This window comes from Podarcis gaigeae (assembly GCF_964106915.1).
Source record: "Podarcis gaigeae genome assembly, chromosome: 14".
NCBI lineage: Eukaryota > Metazoa > Chordata > Lepidosauria > Squamata > Lacertidae > Podarcis > Podarcis gaigeae.
This window is the reverse complement of record NC_139690.1, coordinates 29,881,181-29,900,940: the sequence shown is the minus strand read 5'-3', so window position 1 is coordinate 29,900,940 and position 19,760 is coordinate 29,881,181. Positions and strand designations below refer to the sequence as shown.

Sequence of the window (19,760 nt, the reverse complement as noted above, 5' to 3'; positions counted from 1 at the left end):
AAATGTGCCATTGGCCTTATGCAGGCATCCCCAAACTTGGCCCTCCAGATGTTTTGGGACTACAGTTCCCATCATCCCTGACCACTGGTCCTGTTAGCTAGGGATGATGGGAGCTGTAGTCCAAAAACATCTGGAGGGCCATGTTTGCCTATGCCTGGCCTTATGTTAGAGCAGGATGTCCTTAGGTTCTTAGAGTTTGTTCACAAGGCAGCCCACGGATAACGTGGAGTGCAGGGACCTTTCCCAGGTACTGCAGCACCATCACCGTTGCTCCTGGAAATTTCAAGCTCTCCTACCTGTCTTTATATTTTAATGATGCCAAACATGCCTCAGCTGTCAATCCAGTTAGGCGGCAATTACCTTAATTGAGGCTTTTGACAACCAAATCGTGGGCAATTCTGCGGGTCAGCTTGGCATCAGGTAGATGATTTCTTCTTTTCCCTGTATCTTCTCGTGCAGAATCTTTAGTGGCTGCATCTTCAGGGTTGGCCTGAACATAATTTCAAAGAACTACGCTGAGTGGCTTCCATTTTGGAAGCCCCAGCTGCAGTGAAGCTTCCAAAGGGGCCTTTTGCAAGTAAAGGGGTTCAAGAGTCCATCCTGCCTTTCAGGGATAAACAAGGTATGACATTACCATATGAACATAATAAGAGTTTGCTGGATCAGGCCAAAAAGGGCCCATCTAGTCCAGCATCCTGTTCTCACATGAGTTTTGGTGTTATGAGAGAGGGAGAAAAACCTTTCTTTATCCTTGGTGTTTCCAGTATGCAAATGAAAGATAGAGAGTGAATAATAATAATAATAATAATAATAATAATAATAATAATAATACTTTTATTATTTCTACCCCACCCATCTGGCTGGGTTTCCCTAGCCACTCTGGGCAGCTTATAGCACTCTGGGTGGCTTACAGGATGCCCTGGCCCTTTCCCACTGAGTCCTTTCTCTCTTCCCTTTCCAGTACGAGATGCCAGAAATCTGGTTCCAATGGATCCCAACGGCTTGTCAGACCCGTATGTGAAACTCAAGCTCATCCCTGACCCGAAAAGTGAAAGCAAACAGAAGACTAAAACCATCAAATGTTCTCTGAACCCTGAGTGGAATGAGACCTTTAAATTGTGAGTACGGCTCAATGACAACCTTTGACATCTTCTGATGGGTTCCTGGGACTCCAACGTGAAACAGAAGGGGTGGGGTGGGGTGGGGTGGGGTGGGGTGGAGATGGCTGGCTGGCTGGCTGGCTGGCGACCCTCTCCTTCGCTGCTGCTCCAGATTTTTGACTCAAAGGGTCAGGGAATGGCCATGATGACTCCTTCTTGACACCTTTAGGGTAATAGCAGGAGCCCCAACCATGTGAGAGATGCCCATACTGTGGTGCCTCACCTGGATGCAGGTGCCACAGTGGTGTGGAGGGGGAGCCACCTTGTGGGCTCCTACTGCATGGCAGCAGAGCTTCTGATTGTTACCTTTGGCGTATAGGAAGGTGTCACATGACAGCTATTCCCTAAGCAAGGAATGGGGAACTTCCATAGGTCATGGGTGTTTTTTCAGACCCTACACCCCAGCTGAGACCCTACTGTGGCTGGGACTAAACCTTGAAACCATTGCGAAGAGTCTGTGCGCACCAGTTTGCACAAAACAGGCATTTGCTGATTCTTATGTATAGATGCAGATTTAGAAATTAAATGTCTCAAAAGGCAAAGAGACAAATTTCACACGCAGGCCACCTCAGATAAATGCTTTGATTTGCTTGTGCTCAACTCCACAGCAGTCCTTCTTTCATTCATTTACCCCAGATTATTTTCCCAACAGACATCTGAAGGCATGTTCAGGGAAGTTTTTAATGTGTGACATTTTAATGTATTTTTAATCTTTGTTAGAAGCCACCCAGAGTGGCTGGGGAGACCCAGCCAGATGGGCGGGGTACAAATAAAAAATTATTATTATTATTATTATTATTATTATTATTATTATTATTATCCTGCTCCAAAGCAATTCAATTTGTCTTCAGTTACCCTGTTCATTACCCCAGTAAACTACAACACATCCCTCCAATTCAATTCCCCCCCAATTCCCGCCCCCTCCTGGAAACACCCAGGGCCTGGGACCCCCCAGAGACCCACCCATAGCAACACCCCTGCTGAGCCCAGTTTCCTCCCACCGGTCCCTCCTTGCAGGGCTGGTGCCTCCCTAGAATGAATGGGTTGCAAATGATGCTGTGCTTTAATTGCTGAGAAACGCTAAGCGGATTTCAGAGTGAAGCGGCAGGCTCCTTTCTTCAGCTCCTCTCCTCCCTCGCACCCATCCTGTCAGCAATGCTGAGAATGCCATCTCACGCTCCGGGTTGGCGCTGATCAAAGCCTTGCATTTCAATCGCCAGGCGCTCTGAGGTCCTCCATTTGAAGGGGACCCTGTCAGGAAATGAGGCATTAGAGGAGGCACGTCCGCCGAAAACCGTGGCTTCATTTCATAGCTGCTGATTGATTGAGTGCCCACCTGGAAGGCGTGGAAGCAGCTTGCAGATATAGCTCCCTCCAAAAAGAAGATGCCTTTTAAAATCTCTTTCCTCCTTCCTTTTGTTTCTACCAGCCAACTGAAAGAGTCTGACAAGGACAGGAGGCTATCTGTGGAGATCTGGGACTGGGATCTGACCAGTCGGAATGATTTCATGGGGTCGTTGTCCTTTGGGATCTCAGAGCTGCTGAAAGCTGGAGTGGATGGCTGGTAAGGTGGACCTGCCTCTGAAGGGGCTTGGATCAGGGCAATCACTAGCCAGCTGGTGCCCTCCAGATCTTTGCTATCTATTTATTTCATTCCATTTCTGTCCCACCTTTCCTCCAAGTAGTTCAGGTGGCATACATGGTTCTCCCCATTTTATCCTCACAACAACCCTGCAAGGTGGGTTAGGCTGAGAGGCAGAGACTGGTGCCCCAGGTCACACCCAGAGAGCTTGGTGGCCAAGTGGGGATTTGAGCCCTGGTGTCAGGAACTGGAGTCAGGCGTACGTCAGCAAGGAAAACCACAAAGCACCCGATGTCAGTGACGTCAACTCTTGATTCAAAGAAACCCAAACAGCTCGGTCCTAGTGGTTGCAGCAACCCTTCCCAGTAGGTCTTGCCCCAATGAAGCAGTTGTGAGGACTGAAGGTCCCTGCCTTCCCACCGCTCTGTAAGGTTTCCCTCCCGGTTCCTCTCCTAGCAGCCTAAATCTCCGTCATCTTTTCTCTCTTTGCTCTTCCTTCCTCATTCCCCTGCAGGTTCTAGGAGACCAGGGGGAAGGGGAGCTGGTCACAGCAGGAGGGGGAGACTCCCTAGCTTCTTCAGCAGCCTGCCTCATCACTGTCTCCTGGGCCCACTCCCCTCCAGCCTCCTCTCCTGCCTCTGAGTCTGAACTGCCCTATGTCACAGCCTCTTCCTGCTCCCTAAACCCTGTTGCCTCTTCAGCTTCTAATGCCTCCTTCCCCCAGTCTGTTCCTTCTTCTCCAACATCCCCCTGGCTCTGAGCCTTCTTCCCCTGAGGGTTCCTTTGGGGGTTCTCCAGATGGTGCCTCCCACCACTCTTCTACATCCAGTCGGTTCATGACACCTGGTCTCCCACACCTGGTCCAACACTCCAAGCACTACACCAGACTGGCTGTCCTTGCTGGGGCTCATGGGAGAGGTAGTTGAAAACATCTGGAGGCCATGGTGGCTGAAACAAAACAGTGGGAGTGTATTGCCAGGGAGGGATCTGATCCTTAGGAGCCCAGTTTGCATCTGCACCAGGCAGAGTTGGTTGCAGAGAACCCAGCAAAGAGGCTTCCTGCCCCTCCCTAGGCTGAAAGATTAATCTGTGGATGTGAAGAATGGGATTACTTGCTGAGGCTTCCCTGTTTCCTCAAATGAAACACTGTCCAAAGCAGTTAATTACTGTCAGTTGAGGCGGGCAGCATGGGCCTATCAACTCCCAGAGGAGTAGGGCCTGTTTGTTTCTGTTTTATCTCCCTCAGCAGGAAACAGGATTTTAATTTTCTTCCTTCCCGCTCCTGGTGCTGAAGAGTTGGGTGACCTTAGCGAGCAGACCAGAATGCCTATAAAACTTCTGTGCATGCGGCAGGTAGCAGATCTAGCTGGTCCTTCTGTGAGCTGGAGGGGGGACTCTTTCCTTGTCAAACTCAACACCTGGATTTGAGGATTCATCCTGGAAGGTGGTGTTTTGAAACCAAGGGGGACAGAAGGACAGAAGAAGAGTCTGTTGGATAAGACCAATAGCACATCTCAGAGTGGCCGAACAGATGCCTGTAGGAAGCCCACCACCAAGATTCAAGGACAAGAGCCTTCTCCCCTCCTGTGGTTTCCAGCAACTAGTATTATGAAGCTTCACTGACCCCAACTGTGAGGGCAGAGCATAGCCAAGGGAGAAAGTTAATGCCATCCTGACCAAGTCAGCGCTTGTGAAATATATTTGTGGAAGTCAAAAGGGTGATTTCTAGGTCCATTGACATCCTGGGCTAACGGCAACAGGTCCTGAAATCCCATGGATTGCTCTGTTCCAGGATGCCAAATGGGGAAGGGCTGTGGTAGCTCAGTGGCAGAGCACATTTTGTGCATACAGAAGGTCCCAGGTTCAATCCCCCTGATGGCATCTCCAGGTGGGACTGGGAGAGGCACCCTGTCTGCAACACTGAAGAGCTGCTGCCAGTCAGAATAGACAATACTGAGCTGGGTGGACTAATGGTCTGGTTCGATATCAGGCACCTCCCTATGTTCCCATTTAAATCAGAACCACAAGGACTTTATTTTTAGGAAAGGGACATGACTCTGCAGTAGAGCACCTGCTTTGCATGCAGAAGGTCCCAGGTTAAATTTGCCCTGGTGGCATCTCCAGCTAAGCCTTGGGAAGACACCCCAGCTGAAGCCCAGCTGCCAGTTAGTGTGAACAATACAGAGCTAGATTGTCTTCGCTATCTGTGTTACCATCTTAGTCTCCTGATGGATTCACACACACAGTTGTAAATCCACTAGTCGCTGTGCTTACTGGACATATACACACACACCTACCTCAGTTTCTCCAATCACACACACCCCTTTCTGCCCACTTGAACCCTCCTTTGATTCTGATGATGGAGCAGCCTTCTCTATAGCACCTGAGGGCAGTGGGCTTGCTTAAGGGGTGTGGAGGTCTGGGTTTTCTGAGTTTTCAAAGGAACTACCCGTGGAAACCTGACCAAAGCATAGGCAAACAGCAGGATGTTTTTCCATCTGCACGGCAGACAGAGAACCGGTCCGTTGACCAAATGGTTTTCCCAAAATGCTACGAGGACATTAGCAGTAAGTCATGGACCAATTTGGAATGCACTCCCATGGGAGACAGAGATGGCCACCCACTGAGATGGCTTTAGAAGAGGATCAGACCAATTCATGGAGGAGGGGGAGGCTATCAATGGCTGCCAGCCACAATAGCTGTGTTCTACCCCTGTGATCAGAGGCAGTCATGCCTGTTGCTGGAAGCCACAGGAGGGGAGAATACTCTTGTGGTTGGGTTCTGCTTACAAGGACTTCTCCTGGGGCATCTGGTTGGCCACTTTGAGAACAGGATGCTGGACTAGATGGGCCACTAGCCTGATCTTCAGACTCTTCTTATCTTCATATGTTTTCTGCTGTGGGCTGTCAAAGCGAAGCAGGGATGGGGCAGTTGGATCTGGCGTGAGGGATCAGGGTTGCAAATGAGTCTGGGCGCCGCTTCTGGTTGGCACCAACCGCCACCACTGCCAACTATACATTGCTCAAGCCCCAGGAGCAGATCCATGTCACATCTGAGTCTGCTTCAGTGCAGTCTGAGGAGCCGAGTTTAAGGTCTTCAGGGTTGGCAGCGATGAGCCGGAGGGGCGTTGGTTGAGGCAAGCGCGACGGGCCACTCCTCCTCTGAATTTGCCGCAAGCTCTCCGAAGGAAAACAAATTGCAAATTTCCTCCAAGCCCTCGCTGCCACCTGTGGAGCCGTCTCCAGCGGGGAGATGGGCGCACATTAAAGAGCATGTAAAATATGGTAAACAGCTCCTTGCTGCATTTTTAAAAACCGTTAAGTGGAGATCTAAGTAATTTTCCTTGTCACAGTGTTTGGCTAAAGTAAACTCCGGGAGGTGGGAGTCTCCAGTGCATTTTTCATCTCTAAAGAGCCGCAGCAAATGGAGGCGCGGAGTTGAAGGGAAGGGTCCGTCCTTGCATTATGCAAATCCTGCTTTGTTCCTTCCCTGCCAGTCAGGCGCACCGCCGCGCTCAGCCGATAATGGCCCCCTGATAAACTCTTCCTCTCCGCTGAAAAGATCTCATTGACAGAACTGGAGCTTCGCCTCCAGCGGCAGAAACTGACTCACAGCTGAATGACAATTCCATGATTCCCCGTAATTGCTTATTAGATTTTGTTTGTTTGTTTGTTTGCTCCCCTCCCTTCTCCTTGGGGGGGGGGGGTCTTTGCTTTGTAGAAAGCTCTTCCTGAAAGGGTGATGGAGATACTGTTCTGGGATTGCTCAGCCTTGGAGATTAGAAAATCACAGAGCCAGTATGGTGTAGCGGTTAGAGTGTTGGACTAAGACCTGGGAGACGAGGGTTCAAAATTCCCACTCAGCCATAAAGCTCTCTGGGTGTCAGGGACTGGCTGGACGAGAAAAAGTGGTGGGAGCCAGCTGCCCAAAAGCATTGCAAGGAGGACACAGAAGAAGACGACTTACTGTATTTTTCGCTCTATAAGACGCACCAGACCACAAGACGCACCTAGTTTTTGGAGGAGGAAAACAAGAAAAAAAATATTCTGAATCTCAGAAGCCAGAACAGCAAGAGGGATCGCTGCGCAGTGAGAGCAGCAATCCCTCTTGCTGTTCTGGCTTCTGGGATAGCTGCGGAGCCTGCATTCGCTCCATAAGACGCACACACATTTCCCCTTACTCTTCAGGAGGGAAAAAGTGAGTCTTATAGAGCAAAAAATACGGTAGATCCAGGATCCTGGTGGTCGGACACTGAAGAGCAGTCTGGGGAAGGGATGAGTTGGGAGGTAGAAGCAGGGGTTTTGAGCGATCAAGGGAAGTCAGGTGAAGGAGGGTGTTCCAAGACAGGGTTAGAGGCTGAGAGTCACAGTGTGAGTGCAGACTCAGACAGAGGGGAGTCAGAGGTTGTCCCTGCTGCACAGCAGCAGGACAGTCCCAGTCCCTCTGGCTCTTTCCCCCCTCTGACACCCCACTTGAGGAAAGTCCTGTACGTTGTCGAGCAATGAGCCCTGCAAGCCCAGAGAAAAAGCCCCTCCCCTCCCATGCTTTCCTGCCTTGTGGATGACCTGGTCTCGCTTGATAGCTCCTTGACACTGGATGACCTTGGGCCAGTCACTGCCTCTCAGCCTAACCTACCTCACAGGGTTGTTGTGGAGATTAAATGTGGAGAGATAGAACCATGTATGCCACCTTGAGTGTACATGGATGCTTAGATCAGTGTTTTTCAACCTTTTTGGGGCAAAGGCACACTTGTTTCATGAAAAAAATCACGAGGCACACCACCATTAGAAAATGTTTAATATTTTTTTCTTTAATGGCAAACAAAAACATTGCAGACCATTCTCTGCTCAGCGGGGATCGATCCGCTGATCCCCGCTGAGCCGGCGGATGACAGCTCCGTCTCCGCACTGTGTGCGGAGAGGGAGATGTCAGAGCCCTGCTGCTCTCTATGGGGAATCGGATGAGAGCGGACCGCCTGTCCGCTCTCATCCGATCCCATCCGATCTGATCCCCAGCCAGGACGGATGGAAAATAGGGTGGACACAGTCCGGCGCCCGCCTAGTGGGCGAAAAATTGACATTTTTTAAAAAAAACTTTCAAATTTTTCGATTTTTCCCACGGCACACCAGGCAACATCTCGCGGCACACTAGTGTGCCACGGAACAGTGGTTGAAAAACACTGGCTTAGATCATTTTTTAAAACGTGGAATATAAATGACAAAAGTAAAGCAATTACCTGTGCTGTGGAGGACTCCATAAATAGTTTAATGGAGGCAGGGTGCTTCTGTGGGAATGTTCTGGGGTGCAGGAGAGGATATATTGTGAGATTATATCCTAATCCAACTTGTGCTAACAAGTTCCCAAAATATCAGCAGAGTTTATAGACATTCCCCTTTAAGTTCGCAACGGTAACGTCTGCACAGGTTCGCTAGAACCTCTATAATAATTAGTCTGGTAATTTCCCCTTTGTTCCCTCTTAAAATACAAGACACGACACAGTCTTTATAAAAGTATAAAAGAGTTTACTCACGTTCTGTTCACAATATGATCCCAGAAGGCAGACAGCTTAAAAAGGTAAAATACATTTAGAATCTATCTTGTAGCAAGAGAGCATCCTTAGATATTTTCTCATCGAAGGAAGATGGCAGAGAGAGAGGCATGGTTGCCTGCCCTGTGCTTTTATCATTTACCTGCACAGGTGAGGCCACACCCACCTCTGGTCACATGCGGAGGAAGTCCATCCCCAGGAAGTTTACCTGCTTGCTGGACAGACATCCCTCCCCATGTTATAAGATGCACACTCTAGGAATGTTGTCATTGACTGCTCCTGTGTTTACATCCCACAGCTTCCCCCTCCCATTACCTTGGAATTGAGTCTGTCTCCAACTAGACTAGAGGCTCTAGACCAGAGCTTGTTTTTCTAGAGCTCATTTGGGTCCTTTAGCCACATCCATTGTTTTCCCACCTCACCTTGCTTGGGTTGCAGCTTCTGACTCTGGTTCTGCTTTGCTTACCCAATTTCCCCCTGCCTAGGTTTAAGCTGCTGAGCCAGGAGGAAGGGGAGTACTTCAACGTCCCTGTGCCCCCTGAAGGCGAAGAGGGGAATGAAGAGCTCAGGCAGAAGTTTGAGGTGAGCAGCGCTTCCAAAGAACCAACCCCTCAACATCCTTCCCCTGAATGAGGCATTCCAGGGGGGAGAGAAGGAGGTGTGGGAATGTTCAGGGTGGCAGGAGAGGATATATGGTTTATTAATATCCTTCCTAACTTGCCCTTTACTTTGCAGAGTTTACATTCCCCTTCTCACACACAGGAGAAAGCTGGTTGCAGGCTCGTTAGAACCTCTTACTATTATGCCATTCAATCTGCCTCAGATTGAATTGTATGTTCCTGGTAAGATCCCCTTTTAATACCCTCCTAAAAGAATAAAGACACCACAGTCTTATTCATAAGCAATAAGAAGAAGGTTTACTCATGATCAGGCAGAGCTTTAGGCTTAAAGTTACAAGCATATACAAATGGGTTTACCCCATATGGGAGATGAGCTGGGGAGACTGCAAGCTAGCAGTCCAACAAGTTTGCAGGACGAAAGGAAGATGGAAAAGAGAGAGAGTGGCAGCATGCCTTGGCCTTTTACCAGGTCTGGAAAGGTCACGCCCACCCACTAGTAACATACAAGGAAGGATGCTCCAGGCCAGGAGGAACAGGAAGTTTCGACTGGCTGGACCAAACATGTCAACTCTAGCAAAACAAGGAATGTTGTATTTGACTGCTCCCAGTGGATTACATCCCACAGGAGATTCACAAGTTGCAAAGTGTGCAGAGGAGCATAGCCAAATTGCTCCAGGGTCTGAAAACCAAGCCTGATGAGGAACAGTTGAGGGAGTTGGATCTGTTTAGCCTGGAGAAGAGAAGACTGAGAGGCAACAGGATAGCCATTTCCAAATATCTGAAGGGCTGTTACATTGAAGACGGAGTGAGCGTGTTTTCTGCTGCTCCAGAGGGGAGGATCTGAACCAACGGATTCAAATGACAGGGAAGGAGATTCCCACTAAACCTTAGGAAGAACCTTCTGATGGTAAGAGCTTTTTGCCAGGGGAACAGACTCCCTTGGAAGGTGGTGGGCAAGAGATGTGACTCAGGGCTACACTCCTCTAAAGTAAGGAACTGTGGACTTGCAGCACAAGACCTTGGCTCTTAGCACCATGCTTAGAGGAACAGGAAGCTTATGTGTGATGCTTGGGATAGATCTGTTCCTTCATCCAGTATCTCAGAATTTATTTATTTCATAAAATTTATACTCTGCCTGATTGGGAAGAAAAATGTGCTTTACAAGCAAAATGAAAAGATACAACAATAAGATTATCAATAAGAAGAATTAATAGCAATTTAAGACTTTCAAAAAGTTAAAATAACAATACAGTCGTACCTCGGTTGTCGAACACCTTAGTTGTCGAACAAATCGGCTCCTGGGTGATCGAAACCCAGAAGTGAATGTTCCAGTTTTGAAATGGTTTTTGGAAGCCAAACGTCCATGCTGCTTCCGTGGTTTCCAGTTGGCTGCAGGAGCTTTGGTTTCCTAACATTATGGAAGACTAACTGACTTCCGGAACGGATCCCGTTCGACTTCCAAGGTACAAGTGTAGACCAAAACAGATTAAAACATGAATCAACTTTCTAAAAAACTGGGTAGGCTTGTCTAAACAAAGATGATTTTAGCAGGCACCAAAAAAGAATACAACGAAGGTGCCTGCCTGCTATCAATCAGCAGGGAGTTCCAAAGTTCAGTTGCTTCCACACTCAAAGATGGAGTTCTTACCAATGTGGAATGGGTATTATGTGGCACCTGTGGACAGTGCCAGTTCTGCAGACTGAAGTGGTCAAGGGGGCACAGGTGAGGTAATCTGATCTCACAGGTAAACTAGTCCCAGGTTGTTAGCTCCAGGTGAAAACACCCCAGGGCAAGGGGATGCTGAAATGAATTGGACCCTGCTACTGGCTCTTTGCAGGAAAGGAGCATTGCATCTGCCAATTTTACTCTGCGTTCCAGCTCTCCAATGGTGTTTTTGGTAGCAGAGGGAGCCTTGCCCCCCCCCACCAGGTGATACCAGGAAGCCTCTTTTGCGGCTGCCGTGCAAACCTTCTCTCTTGCGCTCGGAGCAGCTGCCCCAATTAAACCACTGGAATCGGCTTAATGGAATTTCATGCTAGGCTGAGCTCTGGGCAGGCTCCTCCAATGTGACATATTTTTTCAGACATTAAAACGAATAAATTGTGAGATAGCTCTGTCTCTGTGCGCGTGTGTTGTTTAACAAATTGTGCTCCGGTGAATTAGTTAGCCACCAGACTGCGGTGGGGAAGGGAAGGCTTTGCACGAGGGATGTGATTGTTCACCATTCTTCCGGCAAAGCTCCTTTTAAACAGTCAGCAGGGATTGGAAATTGCAAACGGAATAAGCATTGTTTGTCCCTTTTGCAAAGCAGGCTTGATCAACCGCCATCCATATCGGACACGCACATTTTCATTCAAACTTCTTTCAAAGGAGGAATCACTACCTTTTTGCCATTGTGGGACAAGTCTTTATGTCCAAGGAAATGTTGCTTTTCTTTTTTAAAAAAAAAAAAGAACTTGCAGCTGAGGATCAGTGCAGGATAATGCAAAGAGTTAGGATCAGTGCTTTTTTTTCTTTAAAAAAATGTTTAGGGGTAATACTGCCCTTCAATGAGGCCAAACTTAGATCCACAAAATGTTTAGGGGTGTGCGTACCCCTGCACTGGCTAGGATCATGTGTACACGAGCTGCAATCATCATGGTATTTCTCCCCCAAATATTTTATTGTTGTCACTTATTTATACAAGAAGCAGACATCAATATTCGACCATCCTCGCCACAGAAGCACCAAACGTCTCTTTAATTACGTTCAGCTTTTAAGTCATTGCAGTTTTTAAACAAAAGTATCATTTCACAAGTTGTCATGTGTTCTCAGAGGCCTTTAGCCATGTTCTCTCGATGTTGCATGTGCAATGAAAATATGCCAGGTTGACTGAAAAGTAGTGATTTGCTTGTCTGTTCAGCTCTCTCGGACACGGGTTGTCAGTGATTGTCAAAGTCTGACTGAGCAGGGATGGAACAAGAATGTTTTGAGGTGAAAATTTGTACGGTGTATGAATGAAAAATCCGCCCAGGAGAGCAGGCACAGCTAGGTGCAGTCAAGGCTGCCTGTGAAATCATTTGACTTTGCATCCATGAGATTAGCTTGTATAGATCACTCGAATGATCCTTTTTAATTTAATTCACTGAAGCTGCAGTGAGACTGCCAATCTCCTCCAAGATGGCTGTGACGGCTTAGTCCAAAATATTTGGGAAGCCAAGGTTGTCTCGTATTTTCACTGCCCTTTGGGAGAGGGGAAGTAAATCAATAAATTCCATTTTTTTCCCCTTAAGAGAGCCAGAATCGGCCCAGGAGCAAAGGCTGCGGAGGAGAAAGCAGCCAATGCCATCTCCAAATTTGACAACAACGGCAGCCGCGATCGGATGAAACTGTCGGACTTCAATTTCCTTATGGTGCTGGGCAAAGGAAGCTTTGGAAAGGTGCGTGGCTGGATGTTCCCAGGACCTCTGCCTGGTCTGATGTCTCCTGGCTTCAAGAAAGCTGGTTTAAAAGGTTCAAAAGCCCTTTTCAGCTTAGGAAGGCTTTTGGTGCTTGGGGAGAGGAGTGAGGCAATTAAATATTCTTTCTGCTGTACTGTAATCATTGTTGAGTGACTGTTTTAACTGATGATGCTTTGGGTTTTAATGGTGATTTGATGCTTGATTATGAATTTTCATACGAGTGGCTTTGAGAGCCCGGTGGAGCCTAACAAGGAGAATATAAATTTTAGAGCAAATGAATGAATATGTACATGCATGGATCAATGACCTGACTCAGTGTAACGTGGCTTCCTGTGTTCGTATAAACTGCAGTCATGCCACAAAGCTTTAAGATCTGATAGATCCTTTCACAAATAAAGTCTCATGAGAATCCTAGCGTTGCAGCTACACGGAATACACATTTTTTGTGGAGGCACCAGCCGCAAGTCCACACCACACATTTAAAGCACATGACTTCCCTCAAAGAATCTTGGGAACTGTAGTTTACCCCCTCACAGAACTACAGTTCCCAGCACCCTTAGCAAGCAACAGTTCCTGGGATTCTTTGGGGGAAAGCCATGTGCAGGGATGGCCACCAACTTAATGGTTTTAAAAGAGGACTGGACAAATTCATGGAGGTTAAGAGGGCTATCAGTGACTACTAGCCACAATGGCTATACTCTGCCTTTGCGGTCAGAGGCGGCAATGCTTTTTAATCCCAGTTGCTGGGAATTGCAGCATGGGAAAGGGTTCTTGTGCTCGACTCCTGCTTGTGGGTTTCGCACATTAAACACACAAGACATAACCAGCTGTAAGGTAAAGGTAAAGGGACCCCTGACCATTAGGTCCAGTCGTGACCAACTCTGGGGTTGCGGTGCTCGTCTCGCTTTATTGGCTGAGGGAGCCGGCGTACAGCTTCCGGGTCATGTGGCCAGCATGATTAAGCTGCTTCTGGAGAACCAGAGCAGCGCACGGAAACACCGTTTACCTTCCCGCCAGAGCGGTACCTATTTATCTACTTGCACTTTGACGTGCTTTCGAACTGCTAGGTTGGCAGGAGCAGGGACCGAGCAACGAGAGCTCTCCCTGTCGCGGGGATTCGAATCTCCGACCTTCTGATCAGCAAGTCCTAGGCTCTGTGGTTTAACCCACAGCGCCACCCGCGTCCCATGTAACCAGCTGTTCTTTTGAATAAATAAGGTATAATATTCATTGTGTCAAATTGTAGATTTCAACGGAAGTCTCATAAAGTTCAACAAAAAAAGCAGAAGACCCAGCGGATCAGTTCATTCTCTAGTCAGTTCATGCATAAGGTCCATACAGGTATAAGTGTCTATTCCACCTGTCTGTTCATAGAGTCCAATAATCCACATGAAGGGTTGTTACAGTTCCACAGAATCCTTTCACAGAGTCTAAGACAAGGATTTCCGGAATATTAGCCTTGTTTCGCCATCCTAGGCTTCATCAGTAGAACAGGCTCATATGTAATATTACAGGATAGTGGATCTTATAGCAAGGGTCATCTAGCCCCACGCGAGACTTGAACCCATGACCCTAAGATTAGGAGTCCACCAACTGAGCTATCTTGGTGTATGCAACCCCCAGTTCAAAGGTCAAGATAGGAATGTGAAGGGAAAGTCACGTTCCTGGTTTGAAAGTGTCCTGGGGGCTAGGTAGACAGGAGGGGAAGGAGGAGAACAAGGAAGCAAGCTTGTATGAACTGCCCTTCTATCCTGAGGCCAGGCAGCACAGATCAGAGGACCACGGCCATTTTGCAGGTGGCGGAGGTTCCAAGATGATGTAAAGCAGGGGTCAGCAAACTTTTTCAGCAGGGGGCCGGTCCACTGTCCCTCAGACTTTGTGGGGGGGCCAGACTATATTTTGAAAAAAAAATATGAACAAATTCCTATGCCCCACAAATAACCCAGAGATGCATTTTAAATAAAAGCACACATTCTGCTCATGTAAAAACACCAGGCAGGCCCCACAAATAACCCAGAGATGCATTTTAAATAAAAGGACACATTCTACATATGTAAAAACACACTGATTCCTAGACCATCCACAGGCCGGATTTAGAAGGCGATTGGGCCGGATCCTACCCCTGGGCCTTAGTTTGCCTACCCATGATGTAAAGTGTCTCTGAGAATTTGCTGCACCTTGCAAGCTCTTCGTCAGCTATTTGACAGAAGCCTGTCAGGTTCCCATGCTTAACTCTCCTCCATTCACTGATTCCCCCACCCCTGTTTCCTGCTGCTGGTAGAGTGTATTTCAGAGAAAAGCCTGACTTGGGAGCCAAGCAGTTAACACTTTGGCACCAGAGGCTGCATCTGCAAGATTAGCATTCCCCTCACTTAGCTGGAGAGAGTCAGGCAAAGCTAGATAGGAGTCTCGGTGGAGATGGCGCAAACCTGGCCACTGATTTTATTGCACTGGAAAGCCTCGCAGGCCCAGAGAGGGGATGGAGAGGATCAATCAAATTAGAGGTTCCCGTCTTGTGCAAGGAAGGAGAAACAACAGCTGCTTTGAGAGTGTCTTCTGGGGCGACAGTGATGATGAGGACAGGGGGTCCAGGAAGACCCTTCTCTTTTCATTGCCCCTTCAGGGGGCAGCACTATTTCTTTCTGCAACAGGACTAAGGGCTGAGAGAGGCTGCAGCACCAGCTTACAACCGTTTTCAAGGCAGCTCCGTCAATCGCACTCTTGCAATGGCCTCTTTCCCCCTATCTTTTGGCAAATTTCAGTTCATCGCACTTCTGTGGGAATTTGCATTTTTTTAAAAAAGGACCTCAAGAAAAAAATGATCATTTTAAACCACTCCCCCCCCCTAATGCACACTTTTTTGGGGGGTGGGTGCAGTTTTGGGATATGTGAGACCAGGGTGCAGCACCCTTTGGCCTGATCCAGTAGGCTCTTCTGAGGCTCTTGCATTCTTACTTTTGTACCCCAAGTTGAATGCAGCTGCCTGGCAGGGCTTTCTGTCCAGACATAGAATCATAGAATTGTAGACTTGGGAGGGACCACGAGGGTCATCTAGTCCAACCCCCTGCAATGCAGGAATCTTTTGCTCAATCTGGGGCTTGAACCCACGACTCTGTGATTAAGAGAATCATGCTTTACCAACTGAGCTGGAGTCCAACAAAGAATCGTGTCATGGATTCTTCAACTGTGATCCCTGCCTTGCAGAGGGTTGGGCTAGATGACCCTTGGGATCCCTTCCAACCCTACAATTCTATGCTTCTGTGAAGCATGGGGTTTTGTCCAAAGCCTCCTCCTCCTTCCCTCATGCGAGTTACTTCTCGTGAGTAAACTGTGCTGTACGCCAGTATCTCCCCAAAGGATGGGGTTTTGTTCCCCCCCCCCATCTTTTGCAGTTGTGTGAAACAGTTTGGCTTTCCGCCTGCATGGCGTCGCACATTTGCAAGCTGTACAAAGGCTACTGCATGAAACATGGGCTGCTGTAGCAAGCCCTCGGGAGCCTCTCCCACCCCCACCCCCCATTTAATTCTGTACTCCAGGAAATGGCTGCCTCTTCCTCTCTTGCAGAGGTTGCAAGGAGCGAACACCAGCCCTGGGCACCGTCTCCCCATCTGTTGGGAGATGTTCACCCTTCAGGAGCCAAATTCGATTGCCTGAGCAGCGTTGGGGAACCATTAGAGAATTATTTACAGTGACTGGAGCCCGCTCTCCGGGGACTGCTTTCATCTTGAAATATAATCGATTTTAATTTTTGTGTTTTACACTCCGGGGAATGTTCTCCCAACACATCCAATTTCTTTTTTGAATGTATCTCATTGCCAAACAGTCTAAAGACCAAACTGGACGTGATGAGTTTGGAACCTGCATGGCTGTTGATACCAGCTTTAGGGTGGGACAGCGAAAAGTGCTGATATGGATTAGGGCTGCAGGGAGGGGGTTATATAATTCCCCCCTCCCCCAAGGTTATTTCCCCCATTAAAATCACCTCCCCACATATCGAAGCTGCCATCCAGTCCACAGGGCAAAAGACTTATAAGGTGATACACGAAGTTTTTGTTCTGTGGGTTGTTGTGTTGGTTTGGAGTGAATCTCTGGCAGTGTATGTGCATGTTTTAGGGTGGGAGGGGGTGGGAATGCTTAATTTCTGAATGATAACCAATGGCGGCGTTTTGCCCTCTCTTTTGTATGTGCTGTAATGCTTGTTTTTGGTCACTAGGTGCCACTATAGAGCTGTGAACCACTGTCTGCAATTCCCAAGCTGTACTTTGAACAAATTGTTTAGGGGCCCACAGACAGCTCCAGAGCTTTCAGGGCCCTTGGTAGGTTGCTGTACTGGGATGTCTCCTATCTGGATGGATAGTTCCCTCAGCTGCACAGCCATCTTTGTTTTCCCATAATGCAATGCACTAAAAGATTGGCTCTCCTTTTCAGTCTTAAAAATCTTTTAAATGATTTTTGTAGATCATGCAATCAGAGAATTGCAGAGTTGGAAGGGACCCTGAGGGTCATCTAGTCCAACCCCATGCAATGAATGAATCCTGTCCACAACTGTCCCTCGAACCACCAACCTTCTGATTAACAGCCTGGTGTACTGTCCCATTGTACCACTTCAAAGATCACTGAATATTGTTTTCTGTAGTTTTCAGAAATTTGCTTGGACTTTGGCATAGTGATTTCATCTGACACTGTATTAGATTTTTGTAGCTTTAAAGCAGAGATGCAGAACCTCTATGACCCTCCATATCTTGTCAGACTCCAACTCCCATCATGCCTCATTATTGACCCTGGTGGCTGCAGGGGCTGGCAGGAGTTCACAGAATCATAGAGTTGGAAGGGACCTTGAGGGTCATCTAGCCCAACCCATGCAGTGCCGCAATCTTTTGCCCAACCTGGGGCTTGAACCCACGACTCTGTGATTAAGAGACTCGTGCTTTACCAACTGTGCTGGAGTCCAACAAAGAATCGTGTCATGGATTCTTCAACTGTGATCCCTGCCTTGCAGAGGGTTGCGCTAGATGACCCTTGGGATCCCTTCCAACCCTACAATTCTATGCTTCTGTGAACCCCTGCAGGGCCACAAGTCCCCCAGTCCCCACTGTATGGGATACTCCTAACCAGGCCTCCTCCGAAGTATTAAACTCAAGAGGGCTGACTCCCAGGCAAGTGGGGTTATTTTGCAGTTTTAGAGTTTTATTTTTCTTTCAGCATTTGTCTTTAACTTTTATTAACTTGTGGTGTTGAATATGGGCGTACTTATGTTACCGAATGTGCAATTTCCATGAATTGCCTATAAATAAATAAGACTGCAAAGTAAGTAGAATGCAAGAAGGGGGTACCAGGCCTAGTAGCCAGTCAGACCACATGAAGCATGAGAGTTGCCCAGGTCAAAGGCAAGACCAGGAATCTGCTCCAGAGCTACTGGTCCAGAGAAGCAGATGAGCAGGCTCAGAGGTCATAGGGGCGGGCTCGATCTGATGTTGCAGATCGGAAGGATCCTGGGGCAGAGTAGATCAAAGTCAGGCGAGGTGGTCTGGAAATCCCCCCTACCAAGATGCCGATCGACTGTGTGGCAAAACAATCCATTTCCAGGGAATATAACGTCCATTTTGAACCCCACAGGCCAGTGAGCAGGTTGTGGGGTGGGGGGAGGTGGCCGTGTTGATTTCCAAAGCAATACCACAACAAATTGAAGCAATGTATCTTAATAACTGGCAGGGTGTTGTTGGCATTTTTCGGGAGCCTTCCTTCGGCTTGATTTGATTAACGACAGAAAATTATGTTGGCAGGAAGCTCTGCGGCTCGGGTTTATTGTAATAAATAAATCTGCAGCTTGCCACAACTGGTTTAAAATATTAGGGGGACAAGTTATTCCACACAGGGGAAGAGGCGTGGGCTGGCTTGCGGGGCAGCCAAATGGGCAGGTGAGGGGTTGCCAAATGGGCATGGGTGAACTTCTTCAATCTCACTCACAGAAGGATGGGCTGGAGCAGTAGAGCACCTGTTTTGCATGCAGAAGTTCTTGGGTTCAATCCCCAGTGGCATCTCCAGGTAGGGGTGGGAGGGAACCTGCCTGAAACCCTGGAGAGCCACTGCCAGTCAGTGTAGATGGACCAATGGTGTGGATGAACAAAGGCTCTGACTCAGTATAAAGCAGCCTCCTGCCAACCTAGCAGTTCGAAAGCACGTCAAAGTGCAAGTAGATAAATATGTGCCGCTTCGGCAGGAAGGTAAACGGCGTTTCTGTGTGCTGCTCTGGTTCGCCAGAATGACCCAGAAGCTGTACGCCGGCTCCCTCGGCCAATAAAGCAAGATGAGCGCCGCAACCCCAGAGTTGGCCACGACTGGACGTAATGGTCAGGGGTCCCCTTACCTTTATCTTTTTATGTTCCTGTGTCTTTTGGAAAGGACTATAGCTGAGAGCTGCTTTATTGGATTTTGAGTTGATTTTAAGTTTGTATTCTGTTTTTGCAACAACAAATGTTGAGCTCAAAGCAGCTCACAATATTCACCATAGCATTAAAAAAAACAGCAAGCATTACAATCACTATAACATATGAATAAAGCAAACAACGAAGGAATGAATGCAATTCAATAATGTCATAGTAATTCAAAACATCACACAGAGCTGCTGAACGCCAGCCCTGTGCCAGATGGCATCCAAACCATGAGGACTAGTGTCTTGCAATACTTTTAGCGGGAAGCAGTAGCTCTGTGGTAAAGCACCTGCTGTGCGTTAATAAATATAAAATAAATTCATCGTTTTATTTGTATGCTGCTTTTCCACACACAAAGTCACGTTCAAAGGGATTTACAACCAAGACGACAGGAATGCATTTCTGAATCAAACACTGCAAAACAATTTTGTAATAACATGATAAACCAACAACCCTATAGCAAACATAACAAGAGGCAAAACAACAACAACGTTTCAGGACTCTAGAAAGAATAAGATTACATTAATAAACCCGGCAGCAAAAATGACAAGGCTGCTTGACAGTTCCACCTTGGTCCTAGGAACACCCCTCCCATGATGTTGCTCACAGTCCTTCTCCTGCAAGGCTTCCAAGGACCTCCCCACCCGTCCCGTGATGTTGTTACTTTGGCATGCAGAGTAGCAGCCAAAGCAGCAGCCCAGGAGGTCTGCTCATTCTCCATCTCCCTTGTGACCACCTTTGTCTTCCTCCAGGTGATGCTCTCTGAAAGGAAAGGGACCGACGAGCTCTACGCTGTGAAGATCCTCAAGAAGGATGTGGTCATCCAAGACGACGATGTGGAATGCACCATGGTGGAGAAGCGGGTGCTGGCTCTGGCCGGGAAGCCCCCCTTCCTAACACAGCTTCATTCTTGCTTCCAAACCATGGTAAGGATCCCTACATGCTCACACACTTCTGCCCTAGATCCTGCACAGTTTC

The 19,760-nt window shown here is 47.9% G+C and overlaps 1 protein-coding gene across 2 annotated transcripts in view; it reads left to right on the top strand.

Annotated features, from left to right (window-relative positions):
• PRKCB (protein kinase C beta) overlaps positions 1-19,760 on the top strand; it is a 183,175-nt gene that overhangs the window by 109,088 nt on the left and 54,327 nt on the right. For both annotated transcript variants that reach the window (XM_083712071.1, XM_083712070.1), the window contains exons 6-10: positions 962-1,118; positions 2,590-2,724; positions 8,776-8,872; positions 12,184-12,330; positions 19,535-19,708. In XM_083712071.1, the coding sequence (XP_083568197.1) occupies positions 962-1,118; positions 2,590-2,724; positions 8,776-8,872; positions 12,184-12,330; positions 19,535-19,708 (710 nt within the window). The remainder of the gene's footprint in view (positions 1-961; positions 1,119-2,589; positions 2,725-8,775; positions 8,873-12,183; positions 12,331-19,534; positions 19,709-19,760) is intronic.